Source organism: Saccopteryx leptura, chromosome 6 (genome assembly GCF_036850995.1).
Source record: "Saccopteryx leptura isolate mSacLep1 chromosome 6, mSacLep1_pri_phased_curated, whole genome shotgun sequence".
NCBI classification, from domain to species: Eukaryota; Metazoa; Chordata; class Mammalia; order Chiroptera; family Emballonuridae; genus Saccopteryx; species Saccopteryx leptura.
The window spans coordinates 50,871,385-50,888,840 of NC_089508.1; the positions used below are offsets into that span (position 1 = coordinate 50,871,385).

Sequence of the window (17,456 nt, forward strand, 5' to 3'; positions counted from 1 at the left end):
TTCCCAGTACTATGCTGAATAATAGTGGCAAGAGTGGGTATCCTTGCCTTAATCCTCTAGAGAAAGAAATTTCAGTCTTTCCACACTGAGTATGATGCTCTCACTATGGGCTTTGGCATATATGGCTATTATTATATTCAGGAAGCTTTCTTCTAGTCTAGTTTATTAAGTGTGTTGATCAAGAAAGATGTTGAGACTGACCAGTGGTGGCACAGTGGATCAAGTGCTCAACCTGGAACACTGAGGTCACTGGTTCGAAGCCCCAAGGTTGCTGGCTCTGAGTGGGGAAATGGTTCGCATGATCCCAAAGGTCGCTGGCATAAAAAGCCCAAGGTCACTGGCTTTAGCAGCCTCAATCAAGGCATATATAAGAAGCAATCAATGCATACCTAAACTGAATGCAGGCCCTGGCCAGTGGCTCAGTGGACAGAGCAGGGGTCAGGAACCTATGGCTCACGAGCTAGATGTGGCTCTTTTGATGGCTGCATCTGGCTTGCAGACAAATCTTTAATAAAAAAATAATGTTAAAAATATAAAACATTCTCATGTATTACAATCCATTCATTTCCTACCGTTCATGTTCATGGTTGCGGGTGGCTGGAGCCAATCATAGCTGTCCTCCATGACAACACCAAATTTTTATTGGATAATGCGTAATGTACACAGGTTGTTATATGGCTCTCATGGAATTACATTTTAAAATCTGTGGCGTTCATGGCTCTCTCAGCCAAAAGGGTTCCTGATCCCTGGGATAGAGCATTGGCCCAGTGTATGGACATCCCAGGTTTGATTCCTGGTCAGGCCACACAGGAGAAGCGACCATCTGCTTTTTCCTCATCAATTCTTCATTGTGGCACCTTAGTTGTTCATTGATTGCTTTTTAATATGTGTCTTGACTGGGGGGCTACAGCAGAGAGAGTGACCCCTTGCTCAAGCCAGCAACCTTTGGGCTCAAGCCAGTGACCATGGGGTCATGTCCATGATCCCACGCTCAAGCTGGTGAACCAGCAGCGCTCAAGCCAGTGACCTTGGGGTTCAACCTGGGTCCTCTGCATCACAAGCTGACACTCTATCTACTGTGCGATCGCCTGGTCAGGCTGTTGGGTGGCTTTTGATCATTGCTTCAATCTCCTCACACTAGTTAGAGGTTTGTTCAAACTCCTTATTTCTTCAATTCAGTCTTAGTAGGTTATATGTTTGCAGAAATTTATCCATTTCTTCTAGGTTATCAAATTTGTTGGCATATAATTGTTCATAGTAGTCTCTTAATCAATCCTTTTTATTTGTGACACCAGATGTAATGTTTCCTTTCATTTCTAATTTCAGCTACCTGAGTCTTTCTTCTTTTTTCTTAGTCTAGCTTAGGATTTGTCATTTTTGCTGATCTTTTCAAAAACCAACTATTGGACTCACTGATTTATTTTATTCTATTGTTTTTCTATTCCCTTTAGTTCATCTCTACTCTAATCTTTGCTATCTCCTTCCTTCTGCTGAGTTGGGGTTTTCTTTTTCCTAGTTTCTTAAGGTAAGTTAACGTGTTGATTTGAGATCTCCTTTCCTTTTTAATGTAAGCATTTCATACTACAAACTTTCCTTCTCCTAGTATTTTTTCTGTATTGCATAAGTTTTGATCCATTAGGTTTTGTTTTCATTTGAGTCCAGATTCTATTTTTTCTTTTTTAAAAGATTTTATTTATGGATTTTAGAGAGAGGGGAGAGAGAGAAAAGAGATAGAAAGAGAAAGAGAAAGGGGGAAGAGCAGGAAGTATCATCTCATAGTAGCTTCTCATACGAGCCTTGACCCAGTAATCCCAGGGTTTTGAACCGGTGACCTCATATTTCAGGTCAACGCTCGATCCACTGCACCACTACAGGTCAGGCGCTCTCCAGATTATTTTCTACATTCCCTTGTGATTTCTTCTTTAACGCATTGGTTGTTTAAGAGTACCTTGTTTAATTTCCACATATTTGTGGATTTTCCTATTTTCTTTCTGCTAATGGTTATAGTTTCATCCAACTGTGATAAGAGAAGATACTTTGTATGCTTTTAAGTTTAAAATTGGTTAAGACTTGTTTTGTGGCTGAACATGTGGTCTATCTCGGAAAATGTTCAGCATATACTTGAGAAGAATGTGTAATCTGCTGTTGTTGGAATATTCTGTGTAAATTAGGTCTAACTGACATATAGTATTGTTTATTATTATTATTTTTCCTTTTCCTAAGTGAGAGGAGGGGAGATAGAGAGACAAACACATTGTCCCAACCGGGATCCACCCAGCAACCCCTGTTTGGGGCTGATGCTCTGCCCATCTGGGGCCATGCTTGCAACTGAGCTATTTTTAGTGCCTGAGGTGGAGGCTCCATGGAGCCATCCTCAGTGCCTGGGGCCAATGTACTAAAATCAAATCGAGCCATGGCTACAAGAGAGGAAGGGGGGAGGGGGAACAGGTTGCTTCTCCTGTGTGCTCTGACTGGGAATTAAACCTGGGACATCCACATGCTGGGCCAATTCTCTACCACTCAGCCAACTAGCCAGGCCTAGTGTTGTTTAAGAATGACCTTTTGTCTAGTTGTATCCATAACTGAAAGTGAGTTATCAAACTACTACTGTTGTATTGCTGTCTGTTTTGCCCTTCATTTTTTGTCGATGATTGCATCACATATTTGGTAAAATATTGTTATTAATAACATAAAAAGCTTGGAGTCAAAATATTTCCTGTAAGAAATGACTAGAGTAAGGAATAAAAGGATAGAAGGATATATACGAAATGATAGAATTTTGTGGGTTTTATTAATGTAATTGAATTTTTCTATAATTTACAAAAGTTTAAAAATGAACAGGTGTTCTTAGTATTACATAACAAAAGTTTTTTAAAAAATGAACTATGTACAATATTATAAACTAATTCATGAGCTAACAACTTTTTCAAATTGTTTAAGGCTTTATAAATTACAAAATATTAAGATGCAGAACAAGTAACATTTAATTTGTTTAAATTTGTCGTTTCTTCATCTGAAATAAGTGGGATTTCAGTGTTAAAAATTTTCAATATCAGGCCTGCCCAAACAATCCAGGCAAATGAGGAAACAGCTGTGTCCTCTCATTCTTCGTACTTTCTCCTCAATTTACATGATTCATTTTACAATGAAAGATAATCAAAATGTCAAAGTAATTTACTCTTAGATATTCACATATTTTTTAGATAAAAACCACATTCATCTACTACTCCTACTCTTAGTGAACAAAACATCAAAGTAGTTATAAAATAAACTTTAACAAAATTTTTGAGAAACTTTTCAAAGTAATTATTTGGTATGCCTCATTATTTATTTTGTACAAATAATTGATTTTTTTATTTCATTTTCTGGTTTAAAAATATATCTAGGTTATTTTATATGCATAACCAATTCAATTATTTAGGCTAAATAGAATAGTTCTTAACTGGATTCTTATAATGTCATTGTTGACAAAATGGTTAAATTGGTAATCATGGTCAGATTTTTTTTCAGAAGTCTACAATACTATTTTTAAAAAATGAATTTTCCTAACTACACTGAGATAAACATTCCTTATTTGGAGATTTTACACTTGAGTCTGAGAGACAGGTATTAATCACAAGCAATATTTAAATGTTTTACTTAGAGTAGAAAATTTTTATAGACTTATCTGTTTAGATTACAAATCCCATGACTAAATAATGTCTTTACACCTTCATAAATTGTAACAAAGGTAGGCACATTTCAAAAGTAAACACATTTTCTCAAATACCGAAAAAATACTTAATAAAAAGAAAATATGTATGTTTTATCTTCTGGAAAGCAAATATTAGTTAACACTTACTGGACATAGTAGAGAAACTCTTAGGCTGGTTGTAGCTATTTCACTGTCTGGATCTGCAGTCAATTTCTCTTTAACTGACATTCATTGAAGAAAAAAACAAAAACAAGTTTATGAAAGATACATCACTAATGCAAGAAAAAGAACGAAGAACTTAAAATTAGGAACCTTAAAAAAGAACTAAAAAATAATCTTTTCAATTATTTTTCAATCAACTCAATGAAAAGATAAAAATTATAGGGTTTATAATTTCTACAATGAACAAAGAAAGGAAAACAACTGTATATCTATAGACTGACTACATTTCCTGTAAGTTTCCTGTTTCTCATCCACACAGCAAAAACTGCATTACAATAACATAAAGGAAACTTCTATAGCAGGTTGACATATTCAATTGATGGCAGATCCGTTTTCTTTTATAACTCTTTTAAACTATTATCAATATTATTTTAAAAGAAATTAATAAAGTGATTATAAAAGTAACATTTACAAATTTCCCCAAAGTTCAGATACCAAAATTTTTTTTATAAACATATTAATTCAAATTATAAAAAGAAATTTCAGTTGCTTTTTCACCATATAATTATTTGAGCCATACTTTTATTTATCCATAAATTAATTATGTTACCTTGGGTAAATCAACCCTCCTCTCTGAGCTCAATGTTATTTCTAGCAAAATAAGAACCCACACTAGATAATCTCTAAGTCTTTTCAGTTCAAAATTCCAATGGATCTTAAGAGACAAGTCACCAGCAATTTCACTTTTAATAGCTATTCTGTTACTCCAATATACCAAGGACCATTATACTTCTCACCTGGAAACCTGAGTCATCTGTTACTCCTAAAAACTGTAACTTAGAACTTCAACATAAAAGTGAGACTGAAAATGCCTAAATATAATATTCTAATAACTTTAGAACTGGTCCACAATAACTAAAGTCCTTTTGTGGAAGGGGGGTACCCCACATAGAGGGGCCGTGTACATAGCAAATCACAGAATTTAGAGCACAATTAAGTATATCCACATAAACATATATATAGTGAAGAAAATGGGGAGAGGAAAAGTACTCAGACCAAGAAGAATGATTTTAGAGAAGACGTCTATATGATGACAACCATTTATGGGAACTAAGTATCCTGCCTTTATTAAACATGATCATTATATAGTCTATATTTTTTTAGATGATCCATATGTTATATATTCCACCCAAATGTCTTCATAAATCAGTGAATTTCAACTAAGATGTACATCAGAATTACCGATAAAGTTTTCTAATTTTTAACTTCCCTCTGAATCAAAAAGGAGAAGAGGGACACCAATGGGTAGTTTTTAAAAAGCTGCTGATGTGATTCTGATGCTAAACTAAAAAGTTATTTCAGGGCCTGGAAATTCCAAATTTTTAAATCTATATAACTTACAGGCTGCCTCACAGCTGAAAAGGCATAAAATCCCTAGGTTGTAGTTTGGAAAATATAGTTGTCATACCACTTATGCTAATATCATGTAAATTATAAAAGGTATGCTTTTGCTATTATAGACCCAATCTTAGTCAACTCTCATAAAGACACATTTAACAAATAATATATTTTTAAGAATTATTCTGTTATTATTACTACTATTTTGAGAGAGAGACAGACAGACAGACAGACAGACCGACAAGGAGAGAGATGAGAAGCATCAATTCTTCACTGCAGCTCCTTAGTTGTTCATTGATTGCTTTCTCATACATGCCATGACCAGGGGACTCCAGCTGAGTCAGTGACCCAATCAATGCTCAAGCCAGCAACCTCAGGATTTTGAACCTGGGACCTAACTATCCCAGGTTGATGCTCTATTCACTGCACCACTGCCTGGTCATGTGCAAACAGAATTCTACTGTGATTACCAAGTATTCTATATGCCTTCACCAAACATTTGTCGAGCACCTACCATACACACAACAACAGGAACAGTAACTGACTTTAGATTTTTGTCTGTTTGAACTGCCACTTAATGAAGAAATATAATCGATCATAATATAAGCCTTCTGTAAAACAAAGTTCAATGGTTAGGGAAACTGAAACTGGAAAGGCAATCTGAGGTGGTAGCAAGCCTTATTTCCAAACTTAGGGGTAAAGCATTCAAGTATTTCACCTTTAACTATGATATTAGCTAAAGGCTTTTTATAAATACCCTTTATTACACAGAGACTGTTCTCATCTCTATTTTTCTGAGAGTTTTATCATGGATGAATATTGAATTTCAAATGTCTTTCCTGCATCTATGCAGATGGTCATATGATCTTTTTCTTTTTGAGTTTCTTGAGAAGGTGAATTATACCAACTGATTTTAAAATGTTGTATCAACCTAATATTCCTGGAATAAGTTTTATTTTGTCAAAACAATTCTGGAAAAGAAAACAGCAAAGTTTGAAGACCAATTCCAAGACTTACTATCAAGCTATAGTAATCAAGACTATGCTGTTGGCTAAGAATAGATATATATGCCTGACCAGGCAGTGGCGCAATGGATAGAGGGTCAGACGGGGAGGCAGAGGACCCAGGTTTGAGACCCTGAGGTCACCAGCTTGAGCATGGGCTCATCTGGTATGAGCAAGGCTCACCAGTTTGAGCCCAAGGTCACTGGTTTAAGCAAGGGGTCACTCGGTCTGCTGTAGCTCCCCAGTCAAGGCACATATGAGAAAGCAATCAATGAACAACTAAAGTGTCACAACAAAGAATTGATGCTTCTCATCTCTCTCCCTTCCTTTCTATCTGTCCCTCTCTCTATCTCTGTCATAAAAAAAAAGGGGTCCATAAATAAAATTCATACAACTATGGTCAACTGGTTTTGGACAAATGTGCCAAGCTAATTAAATGGAAGAAAAGATAAGTTTTTTCAACAAACATTGGAACAATTGAGTATCTATATGGGGAACCATGAATCTCGAACCTTACTTGCATTATATACTAACATTAATTTAAAAAGCACAAAGTATAAAAAAGAAATGGAGAAAAGCTCTGAACGTTTTCTCCAAAAAAGCTAGAAGGATGGTTCAATTTAGCATATGAACAGATGCTTAACATTATTAATCATCAGTAAAATGCAAATTAAAACTACAATAAGTGTTATATGAAAGGAGAGAAGGTCAGCACTTCCCTTGACAAGGATGGAAGAGGTTCTCAGGCCTAAGGACATGCATACAGTCAAAACTATAATGAGATACCACTCAAACTGACCAGAATGGCCAAAATCAAAACAGTCTGACAATACAAAGTGCTAGTGAGGATGGAGAACAATTCAAAATCTCATGCATCGTTGGTGGGAAGGAGAAAATAGTATATGCACTTTATAAGACACTACTAATCAGTGTCCATACACTTATCATGTGAGCCAATAACTGCTATCCTAAATATTTACCCAAGACACATGAAAATGTCTATAAAATTGGGATATCCATATTCAAAATGTAAATGTTTTTTAGCAGCTTCATTCATGACAGCACAAAACTGGAAACAATCTAAATGTATGTCAACTGATAAATGGATGAACAAATTATGGTATGGATAAATGGAATACTACTCAGTAACAAAGAGAAATGAACTACATGGATGAACTTCAAAAGCATTATATTAAGTGATACCCTGGCAAGGTGGCTCAGTTGATCGAGTATCATCCCAGAGTGCCGAGGTCGTGGGTTCGATCCTCAGACAGGGCACATATGGAAAGCAACATGTAAGTGCACAACTAAAAGGAATAACTAAGTGGAACAATGAATTAATGCTTCTCTTTCTCTTTCTTTCTCTCTCTCTCAAATCAATGAAAAATAAAAATAAAATATAAAGGCATTATACTAAGTAAAATAAGCCAGACAGAAGAGGGTACATGCTCTATAGCATTTCAAATATCTGACATTCTGTAAAAGACAAAACTACAGAGACTGGAATCCTATCAATGATTATGGGAACGGGAGGTAAAAGAATGAGATGGACTGCAAAGAGCCCTGGGGTAAAGGATGTTCTATATTTTGATTACGACAGTGGTTCATGATTTCATATACCTGTCAAACTCATCAAACTGTACACTTAAAAATGTCAATTTTTATTGCTTGTAAACTATACTTGGGAAAAAATTACTATGTTTAATTTAATCACAAAAAGTATGGAAGAAATATAAAGTAAATACTTATTCTTTGTAGGCAAGGGAATACAATTTTATAACAAGACATAATATTCATTCTGTTGCATCAACCAAAACATGAGAAGTCTTCTGGAAGTTAAAGTTTTCTTATGCCATTTGAATTGCAGTGGTAACAGTATTTTATTATATGACCTATAATAACATTATATCTAGACACATTTAAAATTAATCTTTTAAAAAGTCTTGTTGTCATAAACTGTAAGAGTTAACTGCTAGTCACATGAGGCTACATTTAAATTTAAATTAACTAAAATTTAAAACTCAGTTCCTCAGTTGCACTAGCCATATTTAAGTGCTCAATAGCTACATGTTGCTGGTAGCTACCATATGGGACAGCACAAATGTAGAACATTTCCAGCATCACAGATTGTTCTATTAGGCAGTGCTGTTCTAAGTTTGTTTTCTAAAAATAATTTCTATCTTTTCTTTTCTTTCTTTTTTTTTTTTTTACAGAAACAGAGAGAAGGATAGACAGGGATAGACAGACAGAACAGAGAGATGAAAAGCATCAATCATTAGTTTTTTGTTGCGACACCTTGGTTGTTCATTGATTGCTTTCTCACATGTGCCTTGACCGTGGGGCTACAGCAGACTGAGTAACCCCTTGCTTGAGCCAGCGACCTTGGGTCCAAGCTGGTAAGCTTTGCTCAAACCAGATGAGCCTGTGCTCAAGCTGGCAACCTCGGGGTCTTGAACCTGGGTCCTTGGCATCCCAGTCTGACGCTCTATTCACTGCGCCACCGCCTGGACAGGCTCTATCTTTTCTTAACATTAGATTATTTTGTATCCAGCCTTTTAGAATTAAAGCTGAAACATATTAAGTCCAATATTTCATTTATTTATTTAGTTAGTTAGTTGTTTTTTTATTGCTTTGAGAGCGCGCGCATTAGAGAGAGAGAAAAATCAAGAGAGTAGCATCAGCTTGTTATTTCGTTTAGTTGTACCACTTAGCTGTATACTCCATGGCTACTCATATCTGCCTTGACTGGGGTCAAACCTGCAGCCTCTGGCGTACCAGGGCAACACTTTAGTCACTGAGCCACCCAGCCAGGGCCCAAAAGTTCATTCTCTAGGCAAGGAAACCAATAGTCTGGGTTCTTAAGTAACCTGTGGAAAAAGTGAAACCTGAAGGATAACCGGAGTTAGGCACAGGAGGCCACAGGGAAGTTCTGAGGCACTGAGAACAATACTGGTAAAGTACTGGGGAAAAAGAAGAGAATTCATTATTTTTGAAGTATAAAATTTGAGAAGAAGAGTAAATACAGATGATACTGAAAAGTAGTAAGCAGGTGACACATCATGGAAGGCTGCACATGTCACTCTAACGAAGTTGGGAGTTTTCATTCCACTGGTGTTAAGAATGCATGGATTGCAAGGGGAGGTAAGATGAGATCTGTGTTAATCAGTTAGGGTACTACCAGAAGAGATATGAAGAGAGGAGCCAGGAAAGGAGAGAAATATGTTATTTAAGAAAAGGTTTTTAAAATAAAGGCAGGACATAAGAGCTTAAACAAGAACAGTGATGGTAGGGAGAGAGAAAGGACAGCTTTGAGAAATATTTAGGGTGTAAGTTTGATAGAACTTGGAGAGTTCAGTTTTAAATACTTAAATTTGGAAACCAGTGGAATGTTTCAATGAAGGCAGTTAGCTATACATATCTAGAGCTGTAATTTAGGGGGAAGGGGCCCAGGGTGAAGATATGTATTTGAGAATTGGTGCTAGTTTAAAACACAAGAATGAATGTGATTATCTCAATGGAAAGTATGCACAAAGTGGCCCAAGAATGAAACCCCAGGGAAAGCAAACATTTAGCATGCTTCCCTTAAGAGAATCCACTGAAGGCAAATACTGAGAAGTAATACAGAAAAGGATTTCAAGTAGAATGTGGTTGGTATAAAACAAAGCAAAAATATCCAAGATGAAAACTGAAAAGATAAACTTTAAATTTGGCAATCAGACTGTTGCTTTGTAACATCTACAAGAACAGTTTTAGTGAAACAATGGAGTTAAAAGATCACAATGGCCTGACCAGGCGGTGGCACAGTGGATAGAGCGTTGGACTGGGATGCGGAGGAGCCAGGTTCGAGACCCCGAGGTTGCCAACTTGAGGGTGGGCTCATCTGGTTAGAGCAAGAGCTCACCAGCTTGGACACAAGATCCTGGCTCGGGCAAGGGGTTACTCAGTCTGCTGAAGGCCTGCGGTCAAGGCACACATGAGAAAGCAATCAATGAACAACTAAGGTGTCGCAATGCACAACGAAAAACTAATGATTGATGCTTCTCATCTCTCCATTCCTGTCTGTACCTGTCTATCTCTCTCTCTGGCTCTGTAAAAAAAAAAAAAGAAAGAAAGATCACAATGGGTTGTAGTGAGGAGGTAGAAAGAGCAAGTATAGGCTACTCTTCAAAGAAACTAGAATGAGAACAATAGGAGGAACCCAGAGCTCTACCTAGAGAGTGACTTATTTTTGTATATTTTAAAGTATGAAAAAACCTGACAGGGACAGTTGACAGAAAAAGCCTGTCTAGAGGGAGGAACTGAAAATACAGGGCAGAGAGCAGTTAAATGATGAAGTCAGGTCTCTTAATCCTGTTTCTGAGCATCTCCTTCTGGATGTCTCATTGACACCTCAAATACCGAAGTCTAAGAATGCACTCTGGAGAGATTGAGCATAATAGAAAGACAGAGAGAGAGAAACTCATGGACTAGACCAGGGGTCCCCAAACTACGGCCTGAGGGCCGCATGCGGCCCCCTGAGGCCATTTATCCGGCCCCCACCGCACTTCCGGAAGGGGCACCTCTTTCATTGGTGGTCAGTGAGAGGAGCATAGTTCCCATTGAAATACTGGTCAGTTTGTTGATTTAAATTTACTTGTTCTTTATTTTAAATATTGTATTCCTGTTTTTTTTTTTGTTTTTTTTACTTTAAAATAAGTTATGTGCAGTGTGCATAGGGATTTGTTCATAGTTTTTTTTATAGTCCGGCCCTCCAATGGTCTGAGGGACAGTGAACTGGCCCCCTGTGTAAAAAGTTTGGGGACCCCTGGACTAGACATTACTGTGGTGATTGCCATAGGGAAGAGGGAGTGGGGGAGCTAGAGGAGGGCAAAGGGGGATAAATGGTGATGGAAGAAGACTTGACAGGGTAGTGAACACACAATACAGTGTACAGACGATGTATTGTGGAATTATGCACCTGAAACCTGTCTAATTTTGTTAACCAGTGTCACCCCAATAAATTCAATAAAAGAAAGAAAAAAAAGAACACACTCTAACCCTTCTCCTACGACTTGATCTTTTCCAGTTTTCCATTTCAGTAAATAGCACTACAGTACCACGAAACCTGGTGCTGCTTATGAAGCCTAGATCTCCTCCTCCATGACCTCTTCTTTTTCTTCCTCCCCACATGCAATCCACCACCATTTCCACCCTTCAGCACTTCTCAAAATGTCAACTTTTCTCTACTCCCATCATTATTACCTCAGTTTCATGATACCATCATCTCTTTTCTGTGCAATAGGCTCCTAACTGGCCTCATTGCATCAGCCTCACCACACCTCCTCAATTCAGTCATTGAAATGACCTTTCTTTGCCCAGTCTGATCGTGTCACTCTGCTTAAAAGTCCTTTAAGGGTTTTCTATCATCTGTCTTTCTAAGGGTTTTCTATCTTCTATTGCCTATATGACTTTACCCTATAGTTATCTCTCTGGCCACTCTCCCCCTTTGTTCTCTCCACTCCAGTGCCACTGGCCTTGTCTGTTGGCATATCCCCCTTCCTCTTGGAACTTAACTCCTCATCCTTATAATCTTGTGTTACCTCCAAAGTTCCCTGTCTTTCTACTTTAAGGTAGTGGTCCCCAACCCATGGGCCGCGGACCAGTACCGGTTCGTTGGCCATTTGGTACCGGTCCACAGAGAAAGAATAAATAACTTACATTATTTCCGTTTTATTTATATTTAAGTCTGAACGATGTTTTATTTTTAAAAAATGACCAGATTCCCTCTGTTACATCTGTCTAAGGCTCACTCTTGACACTTGTCTCGTAAGTTCGACAATTATACTTAAAAATGCCAGTTTTTACGCCAGTCGCATAATTTTATTTTGTGCATTTATCCATCCCACCCTAAAGGCCAGTCCGTGAAAATATTTTCTGACATTAAACCAGTCCGTGGCCCTAAAAAGGTTGGGGACCACTGCTTTAAGGCACATGTCACAACTGTAATTCATTAGTGACTTGTGCAATCATTTAATTCTGTCTTTGCTCCAGACTGCAAACTTCTGGGAGATGCAGAGGTTCTGTGTGTCTTGTTTAATGCTAAATTCCCCTGTGCATAAAAAATAGTACTCTCAATATAATTTCTTTTTTTTTTTTTTTTTTTGTATTTTTCTGAAGCTAGAAACGGGGAGAGACAGTCAGACAGACTCCTGCATGCGCCCGACCGGGATCCACCCGGCACGCCCACCAGGGGGCGACGCTCTGCCCCTCCGGGGCGTTGCTCTGCCTCGACCAGAGCCACTCTAGAGCCTGGGGCAGAGGCCAAGGAGCCATCCCCAGGGCCCGGGCCATCTTTGCTCCAATGGAGCCTCAGCTGCGGGAGGGGAAGAGAGAGACAGAGAGGAAGGGGGGGGGGGGTTGGAGAAGCAGATGGGCGCTTCTCCTGTGTGCCCTGGCTAGGAATCGAACCTGGGACTTCTGCATGCCAGGCTGACGCTCTACCACTGAGCCAACCGGCCAGGGCCTCAATATAATTTCTTGAGTGAGAATAATAAATGAATAAAAGATTTAACTTTGAGCAGGAAAAGAGACATTCCTCTTGAGACTGAAGAAAATAAAGTTAGGTTGGGTATAGGTGCAGATACACGGATAATTAGTTATGGTGGCACTAAGATTAAAGACAAAATGGGCAGTTTAGAGAATTCACATCTTGTAACCCTAATTTTCTTGCACTGGCAGTGTGCTGAGAGGAAGAGTAGTGTTTGAGTAAAGTATGGCCAAGGTTTAAAATAACTTTGAAAGGAGCGAGAAGAAACAAGAACCTGACCAAAAGTTAGTGAAGGACTGTCTCTGTGATAGTTGTGAGGGATAACTCGACACAAGATTGAAACCACAGTATAAAAATCTATTAAATCAGCCTGACCGGTGGACAGAGTGTCAGACTGGGACACACAGGACCTAGGTTTGAAACCCCGAGGTCGCTGGCTTGAGCAGGATCATAGACATGATTCCATACTATCTACTTTATTCTTTCAAGACATAATAGTTACCAAAATGACTATTAAAACTTTCTCAGTAGAATTTATTGATAAGGTTAAAAGTGACTCTTATTTATAGATTTGATTCTTCAAAAATATTTGAGAAACCTGCATTTTCTTCTGTCAAGTTAACATAACCTTTTAATTATACAATTTGTTAGGAAAGTGATTTCTTTATACATTGCTAAAAGGCAAACAATCTATTCCAGGGGTCTCCAAACTTTTTACACAGAGGGCCAGTTCACTGTCCATCAGACCGTTGGATGGGAGATAGTGAGGCAGACTCCCACATGTGCCCCAATCCACATACAGTGCTCCTCTCACTGACCACCAATGAAAGAGGTGCCCCTTCCGGAAGTGTGGCAGGGGCCGGATAAATGGCCTCAGGGGGCCACATGCGGCCCGCGGGCTATAGTTTGGGGACCCTATTCTTTAGTTAGTTACAACTAATGTCTTATTGGTGAAATCCAAATTAATGTTTTTTGTTCCCCAGACCAGTAAGATAAGATATTACTTGCCACAAAAATTCTACCCAATCTGCAAGTATCCTTCACCTCCAGCACAGTATCAGAGATGAAAAAAATAGCTTTGGAATTTAAGCAGCTTTAGGCCCTGGCCAGTGGCTCAGTGGATAGAGAGCCAGCCTGGTGTATTGGTGTCCTGGTTCGATTCTCAGTCAGGGCACAAAGGAGAAGCAACCATCAGCTCCCCCCTCCCCCACCACAGCTAGTGGCTCAATTGGTTCCAGCATAGCTCCTTTGGAGCGTGACAGCCTCAGGCACTAATAGTAGCTTGGTACATGAGCATTGGCCCAACACGGGATTGCTGGGTAGATCCCAATTGGGGCACATGTGGGAGTCTGCCTCACTATCTCCCATCCTCTCACCTGAGGGAAAAAAAAAGAATTTAAGCAGCTTTTGCTGCTTAATAAGGGCTAACAGTAGTTACTTCCAGAAAATAAATTTTAGGCTAACCTTCCTATACTACCTCCAGATGGTGCTACAGCTACAAGTGGAAAAAAGTTAGGAGCTTGAGCAAACAAAGCTTGATTTTTTATTATTATTAAATATAACAGCTTGATCTGCCTTATTTCTTGGTATTACGTCTTCCACACAGGCTCACCTAAATCCAGAAGTCTTTCTGACTAGATGAGATTCTAGCACTATGTGGCAAAAACTAATAACCAGAAATGGATTTTAGCAAGAGTGTGAAAAAAAAAATTATTCTTTTGCACTCTCCTTCAAAGCCGATGTCTGATCCTTCTCTTCTTTGGATCCTCCACCATCTTCTTGTCCCTGCCAAAAGGTGCCTCCATGCCCCTAGACCCCAAGCCATTGCTGTCACTCCAGCTCTCCACTGTCTGTCAAGGAATGCCTACTGAGGCATTAGCCAAAAGTGTGCTCCTCTTGACTCAGAATTATTTGCCTTTTTGTTTTGTTTTTTTTGTTTTGTTTTTTTTTTTGTATTTTTCTGAAGTTGGAAATGGGGAGGCAGACAGACTCCCACATGCGCCCGACTGGGATCCACCTGGCACGCCCACCAGGGGGCGATGCTCTGCCCATCTGGGGTGTCACTCTGCTGCAACCAGAGCCATTCTAGCGCCTGAGGCAGAGGCCATAGAGCCATTCTCAGCACCCAGGCCAACTCTGCTCCAATGGAGCCTTGGCTGTGGGAGGGGAAGAGACAGAGAGGAAGGAGAGGGGGAGGGGTGGAGAAGCAGATGGGCGCCTCTCCTGTGTGCCCCGGCCGGTAATCGAACCTGGGACCCCTGCACGCCAGGCAGATGCTCTACCATTGAGCCAACCGGCCAGGGCTGGTTTTGTTTTTTAAGTGAGAGAAACAGACAGACAGGAAGAGAAAGAGATGAGAAGCATTAACTCATAGTTGCATCACTTTAGTTATTCACAGTAATTGCTTCTCATATGTGCCTTGACCAGGGGGTTAGGGGGGTGGCACCAGCCAAGCCAGTGACCCCTGCTCAAGCAGGTGACCTCAGGGTTTTGAACCTGGGACCTCAGCGACTCGGGCTGACGCTCTATTCACTGCACCACCACTGGTTAGGCAGGATTATTTGCCTTTTTAAAAATCCCCTTTAATACAGAAAAATCCTTCAATGAACTACTGTGGATATATTGATATTCAGAGGTAGTAGATTCTTTTATTCTGGCCTAGAAGCAGATTAGAAAAAAGATAAAATCTATGCCACAAAGGAAAATAAGAGAGAAGTTAGCCTTTACCTTTTTCTACCAGAGTGTTTCTACCACAAATCTGATAGTGAATTTCATCAATCAATTCACATCAAGAATCCTTGAATAGCTAGCTAACTCCTGCCTGTAAACGTTTTGTTCCCTAAGCACCTAGCCCCATTTCCAAGTCCATCCATGAAGATCTCTCACAGAGAACAGAAAAAGTCCTTAGTACACCTCTTCGGAAAGGCTGCTAAACTCTGGCATTAATCCTCAAAAACTGAGGCCAGAACAGTCAACTTGCAGACCTTACTATACCTCAAATTCAACATGACAAAATGAACGATCCAGTTACTCATACCTATAAACCCAGACTTGGGGGGGGGGGGGGTGTTAAGAAACCATATGGTACAAATCTCTTGTTAGAGACGAGGAATATGAGTGACTTGTCCAAGACCATATAATTGAGTGGCAGCAAAACCTACTTCATTATTATTTCTATCAACCCACTCTCTTTATACTTTGTTAATGTAGGGATGTAGTCATCCCATATCCCTGTATATTTTTCCAGAGTAAACCTTAAATATAATTCTCATGAAATATATGTGAAGATTTCCTTCCTATCTCCTAGAATTTCTTAAACATTTACTTTATGAAGCTTTAGTAAAATACACTTCCATATTCATGTACTATTTTTTTACAGTTAATTTTAAGATCAGCAAAATGCAGATTATTAAATATAGGTCATGACAAAGAAATTACTCAAGTCTTGATTTACTGTAGCTCATAAAACAAAGTTTTCAGTGTTTTTAATCTTCTATGATAAACTAAAAAAAAAAACCACCTAAAATTTCTTGAGCTGAGAAAATACTACTCTATAACCTTTACCAAAACAGTTCAGCTACACAAATGAAATAAGTTTAGCATACGTACTTAAAGCTCTAGAATGATCCGGATTCCTTATTCCCTTTGCTCGTAACCTCTGAAGAAGAACTGCTGAGGACAACTGTTTTACAAGATATACTGCCATGGAATAGTTCTGGAAAAAAAGAGATGTAGAAAACAAACAACACATGTAAGTAAATAGTACATCTATTTCAATCCCACAGTGTTAGGGAAAGAAAATTAACACCTGTCAAAACACCTACTACGTGCCAAGCACTATCTCAGGTGTTTTCATGAACAGAAATTAATTTAATCCTACCCCAAAGCTGCTGAGGCAGTCACAAACCTACTCTGACGGATGAGGAAAGTGAAGTATAGAAAAGTAAAAGAACTTGCCCTAATTTTGCAACTTCCAAGTGATAAAGCCAGGTCTCTCATGCTTCTCTATTACCTGACTACCTATGCTTGTAGCTAATCAATTTAAAACACTTATATAAAAGAACACTATTGGCCCTGGTCAGTTGGCTCAGCAATAAAGTGTCAGCCCCACGTGGAAGTCCCAGGTTCGATTCCTAGTCAGGGCACACAGGAGAAGTGAATAGTGAATATCTGCTTCCCTACCCCCCCCCCCACCCTTCTCTCTCTCTTTCTCTCGCTTTCCCTCTGCAACCATGGCTTGAATGGTTTGAGCAAGTTGGCCCTGGGCACTGAGGATAGGTCCATGGCCTCACCTCAGGCACTAAAATTAGCTCAGTTGCCGAGCAACAGAGCATCAGCCTTAGATGGGCAAAGCATTGCCCCATAGGGGGCTTGCGAGGTGAATCTCAGTTGGGGCACATGCAAGAGTTTGTCTCTCTACCTCCTGCTCCTCACTTAACAAAATAAACAAGCAAACAAACCAATAAATAAAGGAACACTATAACAACTAAATATAAACCAATGCTAATAAGAAGCCAAAGTTATCATGAATCATAATTAGGAGGTAATAGATATATGTAAAATAGTTACTTAAAAATTACAAATTAGCCCTGGCCGGTTGGCTCAGCGGTAGAGCGTCGGCCTAGCGTGCGGAGGACCCGGGTTTGATTCCCGGCCAGGGCACACAGGAGAA

General features: G+C 39.1%; 1 protein-coding gene and 1 non-coding gene across 2 annotated transcripts in view; one reads left to right on the top strand and one right to left on the bottom strand.

Moving 5' to 3' along the window:
- Positions 1 to 17,456, bottom strand: part of PIAS1 (protein inhibitor of activated STAT 1) — a 142,142-nt gene that overhangs the window by 23,636 nt on the left and 101,050 nt on the right. The window contains exons 7-8 of the mRNA XM_066342833.1: positions 16,394 to 16,499; positions 3,842 to 3,915 (exon numbers count right to left, since the gene is read on the bottom strand). Coding sequence (XP_066198930.1) covers positions 3,842 to 3,915; positions 16,394 to 16,499 — 180 coding nt within the window. The remainder of the gene's footprint in view (positions 1 to 3,841; positions 3,916 to 16,393; positions 16,500 to 17,456) is intronic.
- LOC136377984 (U6atac minor spliceosomal RNA) lies at positions 6,944 to 7,063 on the top strand. Its single transcript, XR_010746577.1, has one exon. It is a non-coding gene; the product is annotated as a U6atac minor spliceosomal RNA (small nuclear RNA).